The sequence below is a fragment of the Hippoglossus hippoglossus genome, chromosome 17 (genome assembly GCF_009819705.1).
Source record: "Hippoglossus hippoglossus isolate fHipHip1 chromosome 17, fHipHip1.pri, whole genome shotgun sequence".
Classification (NCBI taxonomy): Eukaryota; Metazoa; Chordata; class Actinopteri; order Pleuronectiformes; family Pleuronectidae; genus Hippoglossus; species Hippoglossus hippoglossus.
In genome coordinates this window covers 23305413-23324534 of record NC_047167.1, presented here as the reverse complement: position 1 = coordinate 23324534, position 19122 = coordinate 23305413, and the positions used below count along the sequence as shown (strand labels likewise).

General features: G+C 45.4%; 2 protein-coding genes and 1 long non-coding RNA gene across 3 annotated transcripts; all 3 read right to left on the bottom strand.

The window, feature by feature from the left end:
- Positions 1-8193, bottom strand: march11 (membrane-associated ring finger (C3HC4) 11). The gene is made up of 4 exons (XM_034614256.1): positions 7454-8193; positions 3273-3428; positions 1406-1598; positions 1-909 (listed from the first exon to the last, which is right to left on the bottom strand). The coding sequence occupies exons 1-4, from the start codon at positions 7982-7984 to the stop codon at positions 587-589; spliced, it is 1203 nt and encodes a 400-aa protein (XP_034470147.1). The 5' UTR covers positions 7985-8193; the 3' UTR covers positions 1-586.
- A 4036-nt stretch (positions 8194-12229) lies between these two features.
- LOC117778577 lies at positions 12230-12449 on the bottom strand. Its single transcript, XR_004616809.1, has 2 exons — positions 12300-12449; positions 12230-12260 (listed from the first exon to the last, which is right to left on the bottom strand). It is a non-coding gene; the product is annotated as an uncharacterized LOC117778577 (long non-coding RNA).
- Positions 12450-12540: 91 nt separating this feature from the next.
- znf622 (zinc finger protein 622) lies at positions 12541-18855 on the bottom strand. Its single transcript, XM_034614246.1, has 7 exons — positions 18682-18855; positions 16484-17066; positions 15983-16261; positions 15415-15577; positions 14522-14634; positions 13190-13327; positions 12541-12859 (listed from the first exon to the last, which is right to left on the bottom strand). The coding sequence occupies exons 2-7, from the start codon at positions 17058-17060 to the stop codon at positions 12726-12728; spliced, it is 1404 nt and encodes a 467-aa protein (XP_034470137.1). The 5' UTR covers positions 17061-17066; positions 18682-18855; the 3' UTR covers positions 12541-12725.
- Between the last annotated feature and the right edge of the window lie 267 nt (positions 18856-19122).

The following is a 19122-nucleotide window of genomic DNA, read 5'->3' as shown; positions in this document are numbered from 1 at the left end:
ATGGTGCCAGATTACAAATCTTTGAAGAAATCGTCCAATTAGATCACAGTTGGATCAATTCCTTTCTATTGTAATTGCAGGAAAAACAGGTCCTGTAAAATAAAGAGCTGCCAGAATATTCAAAGATACTTAAAGATGTTTTTCTGAGCACACATCAGCCTTAACGCTCTGTTCATCCCAACAACACGTAAATAAGCATTGGATGCTATGAATCAACCAAATTCCAATTACCTAAAAGTTAATTTAAGGGGATGTAGTGCTACGTTGACCGTGCACAGTATTCATTAACTCTCACGTGGCTGCAACGTCATCAGATGGGATTGACAGGTCCGCAACCCCTTCACCACCGTCTTTCCTATGTGCGGTTCATGCAATAACCAGGAGTGTTATTTTTACCAAGGATTAAACCACATGTGGGTTCATTTAACTGTTGAGATAGTTTTGAGGACCGGCCCCTGAGCAAACAGTTTTAATACTTCATGTAGTAACACAAAGAATCTGGGAAATACATCCCAGCAAAGCTCAGATTGTTACGACCAAGTGAGAACCATCAGATGTTTTGTTCCTGCATAAATTCCGCCTGGCGTTACACCGATGTGACACGGATGACGACCTCTCCTGAGTCACCGTCCTGGCTGAGGTTGTTTCGGGGCACGAGGCCGGGACAGAATGGGGCCCAACAGAGGCAGGTCCACGGCTGTGGCCCCAGCTGGGTGGAGTGTAAGGGGCCATTGGGCCCAAAGGTGGCCAGGGGCAACCAAAGCGTCCTGGGGGCCAATGAGGAATGACCCGTGCTCATCTCCTCCATGTCCTTTGCCTTATCGTAACCCTGGACGTCCCAGTGGAGGTTTACGGCTCGCCAGCGCATGAAGACGTTGTACACTGCTGCCCCCTCATGGACAATCAAGCCTGTAACAACGACAGAAACGGACACGTTGAAGAAATGTCGAAACTGTTGAAAATATTATGCAAATTAGAAATGGTCCCTGTCAAGCTGCAGGTAATATTCAGTATCAGGTGGTTTCATTTCTTTTCTTCTTCCACCTTCCAACACAACAGAGTTTATGCAAAGGGTTTTAAAACACACAAAAACATCACACGTCTCTTTTTCAAACGTTTGTCAGATCCTCATTACATTTGGGATGATTTCCGTTTTACATCTCTCTCCTGGAGTCTCCACACTTCACTTTAAAATAAAAGATAAGAAGCCAACATCAGCCCGACTATTACTCAGGTTGTGAGTTTGTATTATACTGTTTGTTTGGCTCATTACACATAAATGACACCAAACAACAAAATGGACCCCAACAGCCAAATAGTTCCATCTGCAAATACTAAATATTTTACAATTGACCTCAGAGGACGGTTGTCTGGCGTCAGCTGCATTAATCATTCCCATCCTCACCTACGCAGACCAGGTCCATGAAGCCGTACATGCCGTAGCAGATCTGGAAGAGGACGTCGCGGCGCTGCCAGATGGCCTGCGGGCTGAGAGCCGACCACAGCAGCCAGGAGATGCTGGCCACCAAAAAGAGGGAACCCAGGAACACGGCAATGATCTGCACCTTCTCCACCAGGGTGATGGTGATGGACTGCCACTGCAGGCAGAGAGGACAGAGAGAGAACAAATGTCTTTATCTGTAAACGCACGTGAAGCTTGAATCCAGAGTAACAGGAACACAACATATATCTGACTGTGGTCGTCCCCTCAGACAAAACTCGACAACTTTGACCAGCTGAGGTTTTTGGATGCCTATGTGATCATGATTATTTTTATTTGATCCAAAAACAGAAAAGATAGTCCAACATAACTTCAGACAACCTCAAATAAAGAGAAACACCGCACTGCGTCCTCCAAACGGTTTTAGGGAATAACATTTTTTATTGTGACCTTTGACCAATTTAATCTAATCAATTAATCTTTCATGTAACAACTGGTCAACATTTGAAGGAAATACGTTTAGGACTTTTCTCATAAAATTATTTCTTCTCAATGACGACTTTATCCTCGTAATATTGTAATTTTTTGCCTTCAACATGTCCATAATATTCAGTGGTAAAAGAAAAAGCTGAAGCTAACAGAGCAAGAAAAACCAGATCAACCAGAACTGGGCATGTAAGAAGGAGCATGAAACAATGAGCAGGCAGTTCCACACAGTCCTGAGAACCTGCCACGTGTCTGACTGAATCTGCAAACAGGAGACGAAGGAGGCTAAGAGGAAGTGGAAAGGGGCCCTGAAGAAGAAAGTGCAGGACAAACTGCGAAACAGAACATTGTTGATGGCGAGCGGATGATGGTGACGTGGCACGATGCTCGTTTCAGAGGAAAAGCCTCTTTGTGAGTTTGTTCAATCTGCCAGCGACTCGAGTCCCATCTGGAGCGAGCAGACCTGAAAGAGCCTGAATGTTCCTCTGGGAACAGACCGGAGATCGTTTCAGACCTCCAGAGAATCATGTTCAGCTTTGTAGGACTGAAGGAATCCTGCCGCTCCAAACCCACAGCAGAGGCCGGACGAGGAGACGCAAACTCTCAGCCGGTGGAAAAGGATTTTGTGCCGCTCAAGAAACAGAGTTAAAAAAAGGCAGAGGTAGATATTTGACATTTTTGGTGAATAACTGCTTCATCACATTGATCCCACGATGCAGCCTGACTGAGCCTTTCATTGGACACTGCCTGTTAGATGCTCACATCCTTCAAACTGAGATTAATCAAGTGCACAGATTATGGGATGACTGAAGCAGGTTTGGTTTTTTAAGAACAGTTTGTTCGCCAATAATCACCACGGCTTTTATTTCACCATTTAAGCACAGCAATATTTCCGCTCTAGCGGTTCTTCAGTGTTTAGGTTGTGAAAGTGAGAAGTCACACGGCTGTGACAGACGCTGCTTGGCGACTGAAGCAGAGAGGATGAAATCAGGTTTCAAGGTTTTCTCTAAGAGGCTCCTTGAAGAAATGTGACAAAGTCTGGAACCCTGTATCGTCCCTTATCGATTCTCTTGATGTGGTGCCTGAGGATTTGGTTCGCTGAGCATTGAGGTATTTTTACATAATATTTATTTTATTTGTCTTTCTCTGTATGTTTTTGCTCTTTTCTGCTGTCACCTACAGACGGGGTGGGTGGGTTCTCAAGGGGTGGGGATAAAACCAACAAAAAACTAAACGTGAGCATTGTCTTTCGCTCTTTCTCTTCTATTTAGTTCCGTCGATACCGTGGAATGTGGATGCTCAATAAAAAATGAAAAAAATAAAAACGTCCTGCACAGTGTTCTACCTGCCACGGCCTCTTCATGTTGATGGCGATGACGTGGAAGCGATAGCAGCAGAGCTCGCAGGTCCAGCAGCCCCGCTCGCTGATCCACTTCAGCAGGCAGTGCTGGTGGGTGTAACGCACTGAGCCGTCGCACCGGCACGGGTTCAACAAGTCGCCCTGGAGACCAGAGAGAGGGCAAAGGTCATTATACTATAAAGAGAAGACATTGATTTGATAAAAGCACTTTAAGACATTCACAAGTGGAAAATAGCTGGAATTCTAAAAACCAGAATAACTAGAATGGCACTTCGATTCATATTCATGTCTCGGCTGGACTTTCTATAAATTTGTCCACTTCCTGTTGCACCAGTGACGGATGAACATCGGGGTCTTTCCAGGAACAGTAGGAAACACCCTGTTTTTGGATCAGTATTCAAAGCGTCTCCATCTTACATCCATTGAGGAAGGTGTGTGTGTGTTTCCCATCATTTAAAAAGTCCTTTTCTTCCAGCAGGAAGACACACGACTTGTTCACCGCAGGGCTTTGGCAGCATCGCTCAGATCAATGAGCATCTCTCAAAGCTACACTCACGGATATTAGCAGGCTGCAGCATGACATTAATCATTGAAGACACATTTGTGCTTCTGTTTTTTCCTCGAGAAGCCATTACTGCAGCTTTGACCTGCCGGCTGAGCTGTGAGTGGCATATTAATAGTATATTAAGGTCAGTGGTCAGGAAGCTCATTTTTCATCATGTCATGAAAACCTTGTGGGTTTAATAGGACCTCGGAGGCTTCGTCTTGAATGAAGTGACGCAGCAGCGGCGGCAGCGGCTACCAACTGAAGCTGTGATTGATAAAAAACACATCTTGGAGTCTGAATCCTCCAAGGGGCCAAAAAGTTGCACATATTCGTGGATTATGATACAACCAGATTGCTTAGATAAACAATATGTCGACACACATACACTATTGGCGACACCTCTATCTTTACAGTTGTCATTACTACTCCATCTAAAAATGTGATCATTTATTATTACTACGATCAATGGATTCTAGAATTTACAAGAAGGCAAGCGAGGCTTCAACTGAAGGGTGTAAACAGAAGTATAATATGTACAAGTATAATATGTGCATGTCAGTGCAGAGAGACAGGAAACAAGAGGAAAGAGAACCAGTAACATGGCGTCTTTTACCTCTCGACTTCCAGGACATCCCCCTAGAAACACAGTGAAGGCCATGACAGATCCAGTTGTCCAGTTTGTCGTCAACAGCTCCCCAAAAAAGGCGAGCAAGTTATTTTATTATTATGATTTCGGGGGTAACGTTCAAAGGATATTTTTATGAAAATTTAAAAATGACAACCAGCTGATGCTGGTCGGGCCTTTGCTCGTGTTAAATTGCATCTTATTCTCACACAGGAATATTTTAAGTGTCAAGTTTCTGTTTTGCAATTTTCTTGGTAACCGGTGAGCTTGACCAGCCCGTGGCCTCGTATCAAAATCAAATATTAGTCTGGACCCGGAGGCAGAGCAATTAGATTAGCTCTGCTAATAGGCTATAGCCCACGTTCAGAAGACAGGATATTCACTTAGGCGTTTACTGCCCTGACTCCTCTCTTCCCCTTCAGCTCCGGTGGGGATGAATCGTCCCTCATCGAGTCTCACTGTCACGGACCAAATAGGCAAACGGCGTGTCAGGTTTCAGAGCCAGAGTGTCCATTTGTCCCTGCTGGTCCACATCTGTCCATCCAGCTCCAGGAAGACGAGCAGACAGTTCGGCTGACGCATCGCGTGGGGATGATGTTTATTATAAATAGATTATGATTCAGCCTTTTTCATCCACCTCGGATATGATGGATATGAAGCAGTTTGTTTCATTGGGTTTGGATTGTAAAACGGACCAATACACAAGACGTTGATTTGACTGTGCACAGGAATAAATGTGCAATAAGAAAACATGTACCCTCTAAAGGGAACTTCTGCTTCCTCTTGTATTAAAGCTACTGTATAAAAATACAGTAACGAGCGTGAAAGTTGAAATAGTAGTTTGGCCCAATAATCATCCTCAATTAAGTAAATCTCACTAGTTCCCACAGCAGTTTGTAGACACAGGTTCCCCGATATTCAGCCTCTAAAGGAACTCTGTGTAACTTCTATCTCTGGCTTCCTCTGATGGGATCAGACTTGAATGAAAATGGATTTTTAAATCTGGATTTGGATTTGGGTTGGAACCATCGCTTCAAAACAGCCCGGCCTCACTTCACTGCCTTTTATTTAAAAGCACAGCGAAGCAGTGAAATGAAGGAGGAGAATTTACAAAGAGATTGAACTTTGGGTGCTCAGCAGATGATCAGCCCCCGTGTGAACCTTCAGGACAGAAACCTGCAGCTGCTCTGACCAGCGGTGTCAAACATGGCAGCTGTCGAAAGAATTAAACCTGCTCACAGTGCGGCCGACGGTGCAAAATGGTACGAAGGCTGAGGTTTGATTTTTCTTTCTTTGACGGGACCCTTCCTGAGATAGAACTTGTTTTCAGAGCATGTTGACCTCTGACCCTGTAAATCCTCACTCAGGAACGTTCTACACACATTGAACAGTTTCCAGTTTCTGTTCACTCTGTCCAAACCTTCATAAAGACATTTAAACCAACAAATGTCGATCGGATAATTGAGTTATTTCAGCTCTAGTTGTGTAGTGGAGAGCATTAACCTCCAAACTCAACTGTGTCCTGCCTTGCTCCAGTTTTCATGCTACAGCTGACTTTAGGACTGTAACGATTCTGTCTCCACACAAACGACGTCCACAGGAAACCCGGGAAACCTCAACCTGCAGCAACTGGGACAAAACTCCTCTTTTAATTCACATCGGACACTGTGAACACGTGAAAGTGACCGAAAACTCAGCATTTTGTAAATATTACACATTACAAGTTCCAACTGAATGTGTCAAGCTCCACGCTTGGTATATTGAAGTCAGCAGAGTGGCAACATTTTACTTGAATTTAAAAACAAAAATGAATTGAACCACGGATCCAAACTGGAGATCTAACCCTCACCCTCGTGATGCTGGGGGCCGAAGCTAAAGACTAAGAATTTAACTTTTGTTTTGTTATCCTGTTTTGTCATCGTGTTCTCACTCTAGCTCTCCTCTGGCTCCTGCTCTGGCTCTCGCTCTAGCTCCCCTCTGGCTCCTGCTCTGGCTCTCGCTCTAGCTCTCCTCTGGCTCTCGCTCTAGCTCTCCTCTGGCTCCTGCTCTGGCTCTCGCTCTAGCTCCCCTCTGGCTCCTGCTCTGGCTCTCGCTCTAGCTCTCCTCTGGCTCCTGCTCTGGCTCTCGCTCTCCTCTGGCTCCTGCTCTGGCTCTCGCTCTAGCTCTCCTCTGGCTCCTGCTCTGGCTCTCGCTCTCCTCTGGCTCCTGCTCTGGCTCTCGCTCTAGCTCTCCTCTGGCTCCTGCTCTGGCTCTCGCTCTCCTCTGGCTCCTGCTCTGGCTCTCGCTCTAGCTCTCCTCTGGCTCCTGCTCTGGCTCTCGCTCTCCTCTGGCTCCTGCTCTGGCTCTCGCTCTAGCTCTCCTCTGGCTCCTGCTCTGGCTCTCGCTCTAGCTCCCCTTTGGCTCCTGTTCTGGCTCTCGCTCTAGCTCCCCTCTGGCTCTCACTCTAGCTCTTCTCTGGCTCCTGCTCTGGCTCTCGCTCTAGCTCTCCTCTGGCTCCTGTTCTGGCTCTCGCTCTAGCTCTTCTCTGGCTCCTGCTCTGGCTCTAGCTCTTCTCTGGCTCCTGTTCTGGCTCTCGCTCTAGCTCTCCTCTGGCTCCTGCTCTGGCTCTCGCTCTAGCTCTTCTCTGGCTCCTGCTCTGGCTCTAGCTCTTCTCTGGCTCCTGTTCTGGCTCTCGCTCTAGTTCTCCTCTGGCTCCTGTTCTGGCTCTCGCTCTAGCTCTTCTCTGGCTCCTGCTCTGGCTCTAGCTCTTCTCTGGCTCCTGCTCTGGCTCTCACTCTAGCTGCTCACCAACCGGTCGAGGCATATGTCGCCCACATTGAGTTTGGTTCTAGAGGTTTCAGTTAATCTTTCCTCTCCACAGTCGCCTGCTCATTGCTGGAACTGCTCTGGAACTGAGCTGAACTGAACCGGGTCCAGGACCGTGGCCCCCCCACTCCCCACCACGTGGGGTCTGACCTGCGCGCGGGTCCGCCCACGTGCCGGAGGACCACTCACCTGCTCTGCGCCTTGGAAGCAGATGCGGCAGCTGGGAGTCGGGATGCACGTCTCACTGCTGCAGTTCGAATGCATCGCCTGCGTCTTGCACGCGGCCCCCCCCACCGCCCCATCCTCGCTGGAAAAATCCCCCCGGTTGGATTCCTGCGGGTCGCCCCCAAACGTGTCCCCGCAGCCCCGGTCCTCCCGACGGTCCTCCCCTTCGTCCCGCTCCTCTCGCTCCTCTCCCGGCTCTGCCTGGTCCTCGTCCCCGGCATGCGGACGTCCTCGGGGGGCGCGCGGTTCTTCCTCCCAGGTGTGGCGGTGGGTGATGGCGGTGCCCCCCCTCGCCTCTCCCTCCTCGGTGCTCATAATCAACTCAAGTGTCGGAATTAAATTGCATAGATGCCCCCGACCGCCGCGCACAGTGTCCTCCAGCACTGCGAGACGTGATGCAGATCCCAGATCCCAGATCCCGGATCCCGGATCCCTCCGTTCCGTGGAGCCGAGCCGCGGATCAGCAGCCAGATCCCCGCCGGTGCTGCGGCCCATCCGCCGGCTGAATCCGCCTCCTGCGCTCCGGGGACCCGGGGAGCATTTCCGAGCAGCAGCGTCCAGGCATCGCAGCGGGAATCAAACCGACCTGAAGCACCGGATTCCCGTCTTCCTCTCCCCTTCCTCCCCCTCTGCCTCCGCCTCTTTGGTCCAAGCTGACAGCTACACAACACACACCACACAACACACACCACACAACACACACCACACACCACACAACACACAACACACACACACACAAACACGTACACCACACACTTGTATCTAAGTGAGCCCTTGATAAAATAAATAAATAAATACCACTTTTATTGTATTTTGTATTTCAGTATATCTTTAAGCACTAAACTCTAATCGCACTAGTTTTTACTGTATCGAATTTATTCTGTATTTTACATCCACACATCTGTGTTGTGTTTTTATGGGGAGGGGGTTACAGGCAAATACCTTGACACTCATTCACGTAATACATCCCGAACCTAAACCCCCAAACAGTCCATTGACAAAGTGTGTCCTCACAAAATGTCCTCACTCTGTAGGTCTATGCTCACAATGGTCCTCACAAATATAGAAGTACAGGAACACACATAAAACTACAGTGACCAAAACTATCAGTTATCAGTATTATCGCAGTATTGTTAAAATGACGTACACAAACTGTAGTAATTTCACGTTTTACATTGACATAAAATATATCAATAAAAATGATAATATTTTCATCATTTATCGAAGGTGGAAGATATCCGTGTGTGTTAAACGCTTGCACTTTGGCGACTGTGGATGTTAGTTTGTCTGTTAGTTCTCCTTCCGCCATGTTTTTATAAAACACACCATCTTGGACAGAATCAACCAAATCATTGCAGTAATAAAGGATTAAATACAAGTATAGGCGCGCACACACACACACACACACACAGACACACACACAGACACACACTGGGCTTTCTGTCAAGAACCCTCCCCTGTGATGAGTCCAGTGCTCAGGAAACAGAAAGGACCGCGTCCCAGGGGAGAGGACCAATCAATCACATTATTATCCCATTAATATGATGGATGAGGTAACTCTCCCGCCCCATGAAGGCACTACCTCCGCAGCCTGTGAGGGAAAAAAGATGAGCTGCATCATATTCACAGCTCAGTTGGTTTAATTTGCAGGGTTTGTTTGGGGAGTTCTTGGGGGGGGTTCTGGGCCACACTCTTACCAGTGGGGGTCAAATGAACTTATAAAACATTAGGTGCAGCCACAGATCCTTTAAAAGATACGTTTATTACATATTATTATAAAGAAACAGCACTGCAGTTTCAGTCGACATACATCTTCTTCCCAGACTAATACGAGGACATTTGGACCACCTCCATGTGCCCATCTTGAAAAGTCTAAATGATTGGGTGGTGCCGAAGTCTTTCCTGAATGAATAATAAAAACAACTAACTTCCTGTGTCCCTCTTGTCTGTTGACCACGTGCGACACCCTGAGAACTCACCACTGTTCTGGGTTTCCCGACTCAGAGTCTAAATTATATACACATGACCTGCTTCGGTATCTTATCATCAGCCTCCGAACCGACCTGATAATAAAGCTCGCGGAGCCTCAGTCGGCGAATCGTCTGTCGGAGGAGACTGCTTTTCCAAGAAGAATCTTCTCTCCTTCTTTTTTTTTCTTTTGACGATGTCTATCGCTTTCCGGGGAGTGGGCCAGTAATGGACTCTAATGCAGCAAAGGAAATTATCCACTCATGTCCAATCACTACCTACGAAGCACCGATCAATACCAGGTCCCCAGGGCTCGAAGGGAGACCGGGATCGTGCTGAGAGCAGGGAGGGCCGGGTGAGCTGCGTCCGAACAGGTTTGTTTAGGAGGGGGGTGGGACTGAGATCGACCGCCTCCGAATTTACTTTTGGATTTCAACTTCCATCTGAGAGAGTGGCGCCCCTCCACTGACTAGAATGGCACTCAGAGCACATTCCTCCTCCCAGGCCCAACTCTCTCCTTAAAGTCAATCAAGCCGCTCCAAACTGATCGATACCAGTTCCCAAAATACACCTTCAGGTCCACAAATGATTCCCCTTGAAATCAGTGTGTGTAAAAACTTCCTATCTCACATTGTTAAAGACAGATGTGCTTCTAGATCATTCTTTTCTGGACAAAGTCTGAGGTTTCCTCCTTTAATGGAACTATTTAACAAAAATAGTTTTTTATGAAATCCTCCTCACAAACAAACGCCCAGGGGCAAAAACATCACCTCCCCAGTGGAGGTAAAGACACCTCTATTCCAGGAAATCGTTAGTTGTACTAATACATAATATATAATTTCAAGGTTAGTAAAACCACACTTTAGTTTTTTGACAGGAACAGTTTTGGTGAGACACCCCTCATCCCCTCATCCCCTCTATTCATCACAGCTATAAACCCTTGATAAGAACTTGTGGGTCAACATTTTTCCATATTTACAGAGAAACTTTGATAGTTACTCAGATTTAAACCTTTTTTTTTTGTTAAGTTAACGTTTCCATGTTAGGAGCAGCTGCATCAACAGGACGATGAATCCATCAATTCTTACAATTATTTGTATGGGAATGTTCAGTGTTTTTCTTGGGACTGTTATGGACGCACTTCCCTGCACTTCTGACCGTTTTCTAACAATTGACTGACAGAACTTAATAAAGAAGATTTCGACTGGTCCAGAAGAAGAGAGGCCAGAGGTTTGGTCTTTCTAATGATTTGAGGAGTTAAAAGTTCACGATGGAGGATAAACATCAGTCAGAGACATTTCACAACAACCAAAGAAGTTGCTCCTCTCAATGTTTTATAACTGATGTTTCCAGCTCAAGTGAACGACTTAATAATTATGAATTGGGCGTGAACTGGTTCCTGATTGGCTCCCCTCTCTTATGACTCCAGCTGCTGAAAGTAGAAACCTCTGTCCACAGCAGCTTCACTGGAGTTGAATTTAAAAAGGGAGCTGGTGGAACACGTAGGCTTTGTGAGAAAGTCTTCACATGAATTCAGATGATCGAATTCAACTTCAAGATTATGAGCAACTAGTAGATTCTAAGGCAACAATATAAATACAGAAGGTGATCAAATTAAAACACATGAACACGCATCAGTCAAACGGTCGAGCTAATTTAAAGAATCACCTCCTCCCATCACTTCCAGTGCTAATGCCCCTCAGCCATTTGCTCTGGTTCTCTCCCCAAGTCGTCCTGATCAATTATTCTCCTTCCCGCCGTCGGCCTGTCTGCAGAGCCCCTCCCCCTCTCTGTTCTTCCTGTCGACTCTGTCAAACAGTGGCGTTCTGTACGAGGCAGGGCGCCTTACACCCCTGAAACCATTGTGCCGCAAACACTCTCCCAGCCGGCAAAAGGAAGTGGAGAGCCTGCCAAAGATAGAGTGGAGGACCACAGACAAATGGAGTAGCTGAGCTCATTAAAGGGCTGGTGTGGTGGGTCAGCATCCTGCTGGAGAAGAAGCCCGATCAGCTTTCGATGACATCATCTGCACGAGGCCCACAGCGCCTGATCAGTCTGACGTATCTGAAAGAGCTGCACTGACCCTCCACAGCTCAAACCCCTTTCTGCAGTAGAAGGCTGAAGAGCCACAGTGGAACAGTCAGTGTTTAAAATAACCAGGAGGAGAAATCCACACCGCAGCCAGTCGCAGCTGTCCATCATGATGTTTAACACCGTTTTTATTTCATCAAAACTAAAACCAAACTCTTACAACATAAATCGGTGCGATAATAACTACTTAACGAATTCTTTTAAGTTGGGTTCACTTGCTGTCTGCTCACTTTACGATCTGTACTGCAGCCAGCCACCAGGGGGCATGATTAGGCAAGATGTCAAAAGTGGAGCATTTTAGTTAAAAAAAAGTAAAGCTCATTTCTGACCTCCATATCTTTGACGTGTCTTCGCTCTAATTTCTTTTAAGGACCTAAGAGAAGCTCATTTTATCGTAGTTCTACAAGCCGACTCTTTCTTTCCTGATGTGCAACAGGTTGTTCCTGCTCATCAAATTAAAAACGTCGGGTTCGAGCTGTCTGCATTGAATCCTCTTTATCGCAAAGAGCAAAACATTGGTCAAGGACACGGTTCATAGCTGCTAAGTTTTATTTCTTAATGGTTCCTGCACCGGCAAACAAAATGTAAAACAGAGCTAAATAGTTCCCATTTAAGAAGACTACTGTATCCAATAAATATGAAACATGTATTTAGTTGGGATGCATTATTTGAGCATTCTGAATCATAAAGATCTAATCTGTCATTGGCCGAACTCCTTAATATAGACAAATTATTTAGAATCTATATGTACAACTGCAGCAGTTGTACATATAGATTCTAAATAATTTGTGACAAATGGTTGCTTAGTGAAGTTGATGAGATCTTTTCCCTTGTCGTCCAATCACAAGTTCATTTCGAGCAGATTTCCTGTGGACCTACACTTTGCGCTCAGGGATAGAACACGAGAGTAAAAAAGGGACGGTAACTTCACTACGTATGAGAATTCTAAAAAGTTATGCCCATTCAACTTTCTGCTGCAGTTGTCAAACCTCAAATCAACATAACACATTAGATCATGACAGATTTTGGCTGATGTGAAAGTTTGATGGTTCTTTCTGCCACAGTGCGCGGAACCATAACGTGTGCAGCTGTGCTCGATTCTGCACTCAGTCTTGTTGCCTGGAAAATAGCAAAGATGTGACCGTCTCACACCACGTCCGGTTTCCCCGCAGACAGTTTAGAACATGATTTGGATTCTGAAGTGCTTCTGCTTGGTGGAGTTGTGGTTCATGCCCATCTTCAGCATCCATTTTGACTTCATCATCTGTACGTACTTCATGTCTCTCTGGTTCCGATGGAACGAGCCGTTGCCTGAGAGACAGAGAGAAGGGAGGGGCAGCATGAATGAACATGGAGTGTCGTCGTTCAGGAGCAGTTCTCTTGTCGTTATGATGGGAATAATGAAAAGAGAACAGGAGCCCGTGCAACACTGACAAGACTTCAAATTTAAACTCAAAAGTTATTTCGTTAGTACATCAGTGGGACGTTAAGCGCTCATCAGAGACTGTGCTTTGGCTGCAGTAAAAGAATATGAGCACAAGAGGACAACTCTCAGAACAGGTGTGGATGCGCTCAGTTCCGATCCCTCAGACTAGATATTTAGATAGATAACAATATTTTGTTCTCGTGGTTAAATCTTACCTCCATCCCAGCCCAGCGCTTTGTACTGCCGGAGGACTCGGCCAACAGCGTTCTTATTGTGGCTGAGAACCACCGCTCGCTGAGCTCCAAATCGCTGTTTGTAGTACCTCATGAGGGAGCGGTGGCCGATTTTGGCACCTGAAGAAACACAGCAATCAGAAGTATTCATGTTAGAGCATGAACACATAATAAAACCACGTGATGATCGCAACGAGAGAATGACGGCACAGATCCTTGAGCAACATCTGCTAATTCAGCGCCTGGTCACACGACTACACATGTGATACAAGAGAAATCCAGAGATGACACGCGGCTTCGGCGCCAACAATTATTCAAAGAGCCGATGAATTGGTGCTTATACATTCAACATAATGTAATAATTGCACAATATTTCTCTGTGATTAACCCCTGGGAGTCCTGGTTTATTTTGTAATGCTTTTTCCTTTATATATTACATTAAGTGATTATCATGCCACAGCTGGGCATCTTCATTTGTTCAGCACAAATATGCCTATATGACCAGATAATTAATGTCAAAGACAAAAATGAATATATGCAAAATACACAAGAAATATCAAATCTGATTTGGATTTTTTTTACTATAAAAACCACAAAATGCTCCACAAAGCAAAGTTCAAAATGTAAATGTAGGTTGCAAATGTGAGGATAGAATAATAAAGCTGATTTAAAATCAAGCAATATAAACTTATTTGAAATAAAGAAAGCGAGTGAGGGGAATTTAAAAAGTATGCAAATATGACACTTTTCTTCTTTTGCACTTCCTTGGTGTTTGGTTAATTTTTTCGTGACGGTGAACACAAACACATTCTTTCTATCGTCATTTTTACTTGGCTGATCAACACTAAACAAAAACAACTTTCAAGTCAAGTAGTAATATCATTTTAGATACGGTGAGATAAAAAGTGCTATATAAATAAATAAATTATAATACGCTGAAGACAAGTTGATAATCTTCTTACCCTACATCGTGAAAGCTGTAACTCTAGTTGGTCTTTACACAGTGTTTACTTTATGATGCTGTAATTCATTGACACTGATAACAAGTGCATCTGTTCCTGTCCACAACCTGAACCGAAAACCTGGCTCTGTTTATTGGTGAAAGGCTTTGAGTTAAGAGCCTACTCTCCGATTAACCAAGTCAAATGGAAATACAGAAAAAAACATTTCAAGAAACCTAAAATATCAAAAGGCTCCAGTTCACTACCAGATGATCGAAATTCTAAAGTTTCGTGAAAAAGTCCTATAAGTTTTGGACTTCTGCCGAGGACACAAAATGATTCGTGGGGAGATAAAAACTCGTTTTGAAGTCACCTGACGGCAGAGTCAGCTCCAGCGTCTCGTCGTCGTACTCCAGGTCTTTGTCGTCAGGCAGATCTTTGATCATTTCTAAATCCTCACCCTCCTTGCTGTCAGGGTAGCTGCTCCTATTGCCAAAAAACAGAGCAAGCAAAAAGAACGTGAACAAACATGACAGCGATGCAGCATAAATGCATCCAGATGCCTTTAAATGCTGCTTTTAAAAGCAACACACCGGTGCAGTCAGGGTCCCCCGGCAGGCGGGAGGCGGAATTCACATTTTTAAACCCAAATGAATTTAGTTCAGTTCAGTGACCTTTGACCACCGAATTCTCATCAAGTAATCAGTGAGTACAAGTGAATATTTGAACCAGATGAAATTAAATTTGCTGCTGGTGTTCCCGATACATCATGTTCACAAGAACATGCTTTGTATGGTATACAGAGAACTTGACCTCCAAAATTAAATCAATTAATCTGTGACATTTGAAGAGATTCCCTCATTGTGTTTTTGAAAGATCAAGAAAGGAGTGGATGGACGGACAACCCCAAAACCCAATTCCTTTGCTTAAAGGGTCAGTGTGTAGAAGTTAGTGGTGAAGTGTCATGTTGCAGCTGAACGCTCCGGAGGAGGAGGAGGAGGAGGAGGAGGAGGAGATCTCTGCGATTTTGATTGGTTTTGATAAAAAATGCTCATGAACTTTAGGGAAATGGCAAAAATTCTCTCTTGAGAAAACTCAGGTTTTAGGTGGTTGATCTCAAACAACGCTGTGGTTTCAGAGTGTTTTCATTCTGGGCATTAGACGTTTACGGGTTAAACTGCAGGAGATCTTCATCCACTCCCACAGATCACTGCACACAGCTGAGCAGATCACAGATTATAGATTTGTTCAAAGTGACTTAATTACCTGAAGTCATAGAAGTCGGCAAACTCCAGAGCAGCATCGCCGTCAGTGAAGAGCTTACAGTGGCTTTTGTCTGTCATGTGACTCTGTACTGCTTCTGCCGAATAAAACGAACGCCCCTTCTCGTTACACCATAAACACACGTTCCCGGCACCAACCTTTTCTCCTGTGACGAGGAGGAAAACAGGTTTTGTTAGAATAAGAAAACTAACAATGAATCACGTTTTTTTTACAGGAGGAGAAAACACAAGACTGTTCACTCTAATACGGGGATTTACTCGATAACATTACAAAATAACTGGCAGCTGTTTTCACATGACTTGCACAGAATTACAAACTTTAACGTCAGCTGCATTTGGGAATTAACATTAAGACACAGAAGTGAGTAGAAGGAGTATTTCCTCCTCTTTGGTTCCAGTTTCATTTTACTGCTCAACACTAAACTTCAGGATTCAGGTGAGTGAACTGTGCTCATCCACACGTGTATTGAGCATCGACAGATTAATGTCTGGACCCTTTACACTATGCGGCCATTAAGTGGCGTTTCCTAACATTTACGCTCCAAACTCACCGAGGTAACGGATCAGGCCCCTGAGGTCCACAAGGAACTCCACATCGGGGATGAAAAAGCTGTGGACTTTGGTCATGTGGGCGACATTCTTCAAGAGTGACTTTGAGTGATGGGAGCAGAACAGGCAGTCGGTGTCGGGGATGGAGCCTGGCAAACCAGCTGGGGGGGGGTCAGACAGAGCCGCAGAGTCTTCTTCCTCCTGATCCATCGTTTCCTCTTCAAAGTCCTCCATCTCATCATCCTCCTCCTCCTCCTCCTGGTCAATGTCCTCCCACTCTTCTGGAAGATTTTCATCAGAACATTTTAACACCACAAATGAATGGATGTGGAACTCAAATAAGTTCATCAACTTCTGTAGTGTACAAGAGAAACTACCTCAAGTCTGTACATATAGATAACTGCAAAAAGCACGTAAAACAGAACTGGATAGTACTTTATTTTTTAAATAAGGTTAGAGGTTTACTCAGATGTGTCCACAGTGGTTTCACATCTCCACCTTACCTCCCTCAGCTGTGGCTCCCTCTTCTCTCTCTTGCCTCTTGGCTTGCTCCTCCAGCCACATCATGCGGGGAGGTTTGTCCGGCCTCTCTGTCCTCTCCTTTGTCACTCCTTGTGACGTCTGGGCCTTCCCCTGCTTGGCCAGGCTCGACCTCTGCTGCTCTTTCAGGGCTTGCTGCAGGGCCTCGTTCTTGGCATCGTGATCCACCTTCTCATCACCAAGTCCCTTCTCCAGGTTCTTCTCGTTCATCCTCTCCACTTCCTTCTGGGAGGCTAGCAGCGCCTGCTTCTCGGCCTGCTGGTGTTTGTGGGACTGCAGGTGGTTCTGGTAGGCGTTGGCGCTGGAGAACTTCTTGTTGCAGACGGCACAGCCCTCTGTGCTCAATGACTCAGTCAGATGTTGTTCGGCGGCAGCCCTCTGCGCCAGGACGCGCTCCTGGAAGTTTTCAGCAGTGACGGGGGGCATGTCGGCCACCTTGCGCTTTAGGTTGTAGCGGTGCCAGTCGGTTTTGTAGTGTGCTCGCTGCACTTCGCCATCTGAAAAAGCCACTCGGCAGCTGATGCACGTGTAGGAGGCCATGGCAACCTGGAAACAGGTCATGTTGAAATTATTCATACATCTCAAATCACCAATTTGTCACAGAGGGCTTCACAATGCAGACAACATATTCTTAAAACCATTTGGATTCTACCCAAATATGCAAAACAAACTCAATTCAAAAAGTAGCTGATGGTATGAAGATATTTTTCAGCAAACAGCCTAAATCCCAGAGATACTCAACTCGAAACCGAACATGTTCTTTTATCAGTTGCCGCAGACTGTTGGTAAATTGTATATTTAAATTAAAGGCAAATCAGTATTTAACTAAAATAAGTATAGTCTTAGAATCATATACTTTGTTGGAAGACGATGGGCAAAACAGTGCTTTAATGCACCAGGGTGATTTAAACCCATTTTTTAATGCAGTTAGTTCCAGCAGTATTTTTACATGTGATAACTCAGTGAGTCACTAACTATTGTTCTGTGACTTCTTAGGACTCATTTTTCAACCTCTAACCCACGATTTACCTTTGTGCGGATTTGTTATCATTTGTCTTACATGATAATGAAGTATGTATGAATGTGGTGTAGGCAAAATAAGCAGTCTGAAGAGTTCACTGACATTTCTGGAACATTGAGGTGAACGATGGTGTCTTGGTAGAGCAGCTTATACAATAAACAAACAAACGTGTACTGAACTCAAAAACTCAAAAGGTTTAGTTTGTTCAGTCTGGGCTACTGTATAAAACATGGCTGCCTCCGTAGAGAGGACCCGCTCATGATGTAAATATAAAGTATGTAAATATCAATGACCCATTCTAGAGTAAAGAAAACAACAATTCGTACGATATAGATGAAACACACTCGTGAAAACATCACTAGGATTATTTTATATTCAGTTTTTGCCAATAGAAGCTTTCACCTGAATCTTACACACTGGACCTTTAATACCGGAATTTAAAAGTGAAAACAATTTGACGGAGATAAATCTGGAATACACACGAACACTGAATACACTTTGTCTAGTACAATAAAGGAACGTGACGGTACTTAAAGAACCAAAGTTTCTGTTGACAGAGTCATAACATCGATCTACTGGACATTAGCCTAGCCTAGCTAGCTAGCTGCACAGTCGCAATCTAACTATCGCGTAAAGACTCAGGGAGGTTAAGCGGGTCGACGGCGAAACTAAACGATACTTCATCGGCTAGCAACCAGCTAACCAAACCTCAGGCAACAGCTAGCAACCAGCTAACCAAACCTCAGGCAACAGCTAGCAACCAGCTAACCAAACCTCAGTTAATGGATAGCAACCAGCTAACCAAACCTAAGGCAACAGCTAGCAACCAGCTAACCAAACCTCCGGCAGAGGCTAGCAACCAGCTAACCAAACCTCAGGCAACAGCTAGCAACCAGCTAACCAAACCTAAGGCAACAGCTAGCAACCAGCTAACCGAACCTAAGGCAACAGCTAGCAACCAGCTAACCAAACCTCAGGCAACAGCTAGCAACCAGCTAACCAAACCTCAGGCAACAGCTAGCAACCAGCTAACCAAACCTAAGGCACTTTTGTGCACCCTTTTACATTTAACAGGCAACGTGTCGTCACTGTCCATGACTTTACCAAACACATGCGGGCAACACGACCGGCGACACTTACCTAGTAATCCGGTGAGCAAGGCAGCACCGATGGAAGTGTGTCCGGTGAGCGAACCCCAAACTCTCCTCCGCTGCAGCAGCGACGACACACGAGGGCGAGTCGCTTCTTCGGCGGCGGTCGAGCGGCGCTTCATGTGCAACACCGCCCCCTACAGCTCCAGAGTGGTTGTGTTGTGCTGTTGGTCTGAGGGACTTTTGGTTGGAGCTGAAACATGAACTGTGGGAAACAAAGGTCAAACCCCAAGTGTCTGCACGGCTGAATGAGACTGGTGCTCCACGGGGGGGGGTGCGGGTGAACCAGTATTTTGTGTGGGATTTTACAAAGTACATTTACTTTGTTGCTGTACTTCAATACATGTGTCATGTGTCTCTACTTTACTTGAGTACAACAAGTAGAAAGACTGGATTGAACAACTGTGTTATGTATTTAAAACTTCAGCTT

Coding starts and splice junctions, on each gene's coding strand:
- march11 (XM_034614256.1), bottom strand. CDS start 7,984: ATGGGCCGCAGCACCGGCGGGGATCTGGCTGCTGATCCGCGGCTCGGC. Junction 1,599..3,272: donor ACATGAAGAGGCCGTGGCAG/GTAGAACACTGT, acceptor CTCTGCCTGCAG/TGGCAGTCCATCACCATCAC. Junction 910..1,405: donor CATGGACCTGGTCTGCGTAG/GTGAGGATGGGA, acceptor TCGTTGTTACAG/GCTTGATTGTCCATGAGGGG.
- znf622 (XM_034614246.1), bottom strand. CDS start 17,060: ATGGCCTCCTACACGTGCATCAGCTGCCGAGTGGCTTTTTCAGATGGC. Junction 14,635..15,414: donor GCCGACTTCTATGACTTCAG/GTAATTAAGTCA, acceptor TTTTGGCAATAG/GAGCAGCTACCCTGACAGCA. Junction 13,328..14,521: donor GGAGCTGACTCTGCCGTCAG/GTGACTTCAAAA, acceptor GTGTTTCTTCAG/GTGCCAAAATCGGCCACCGC.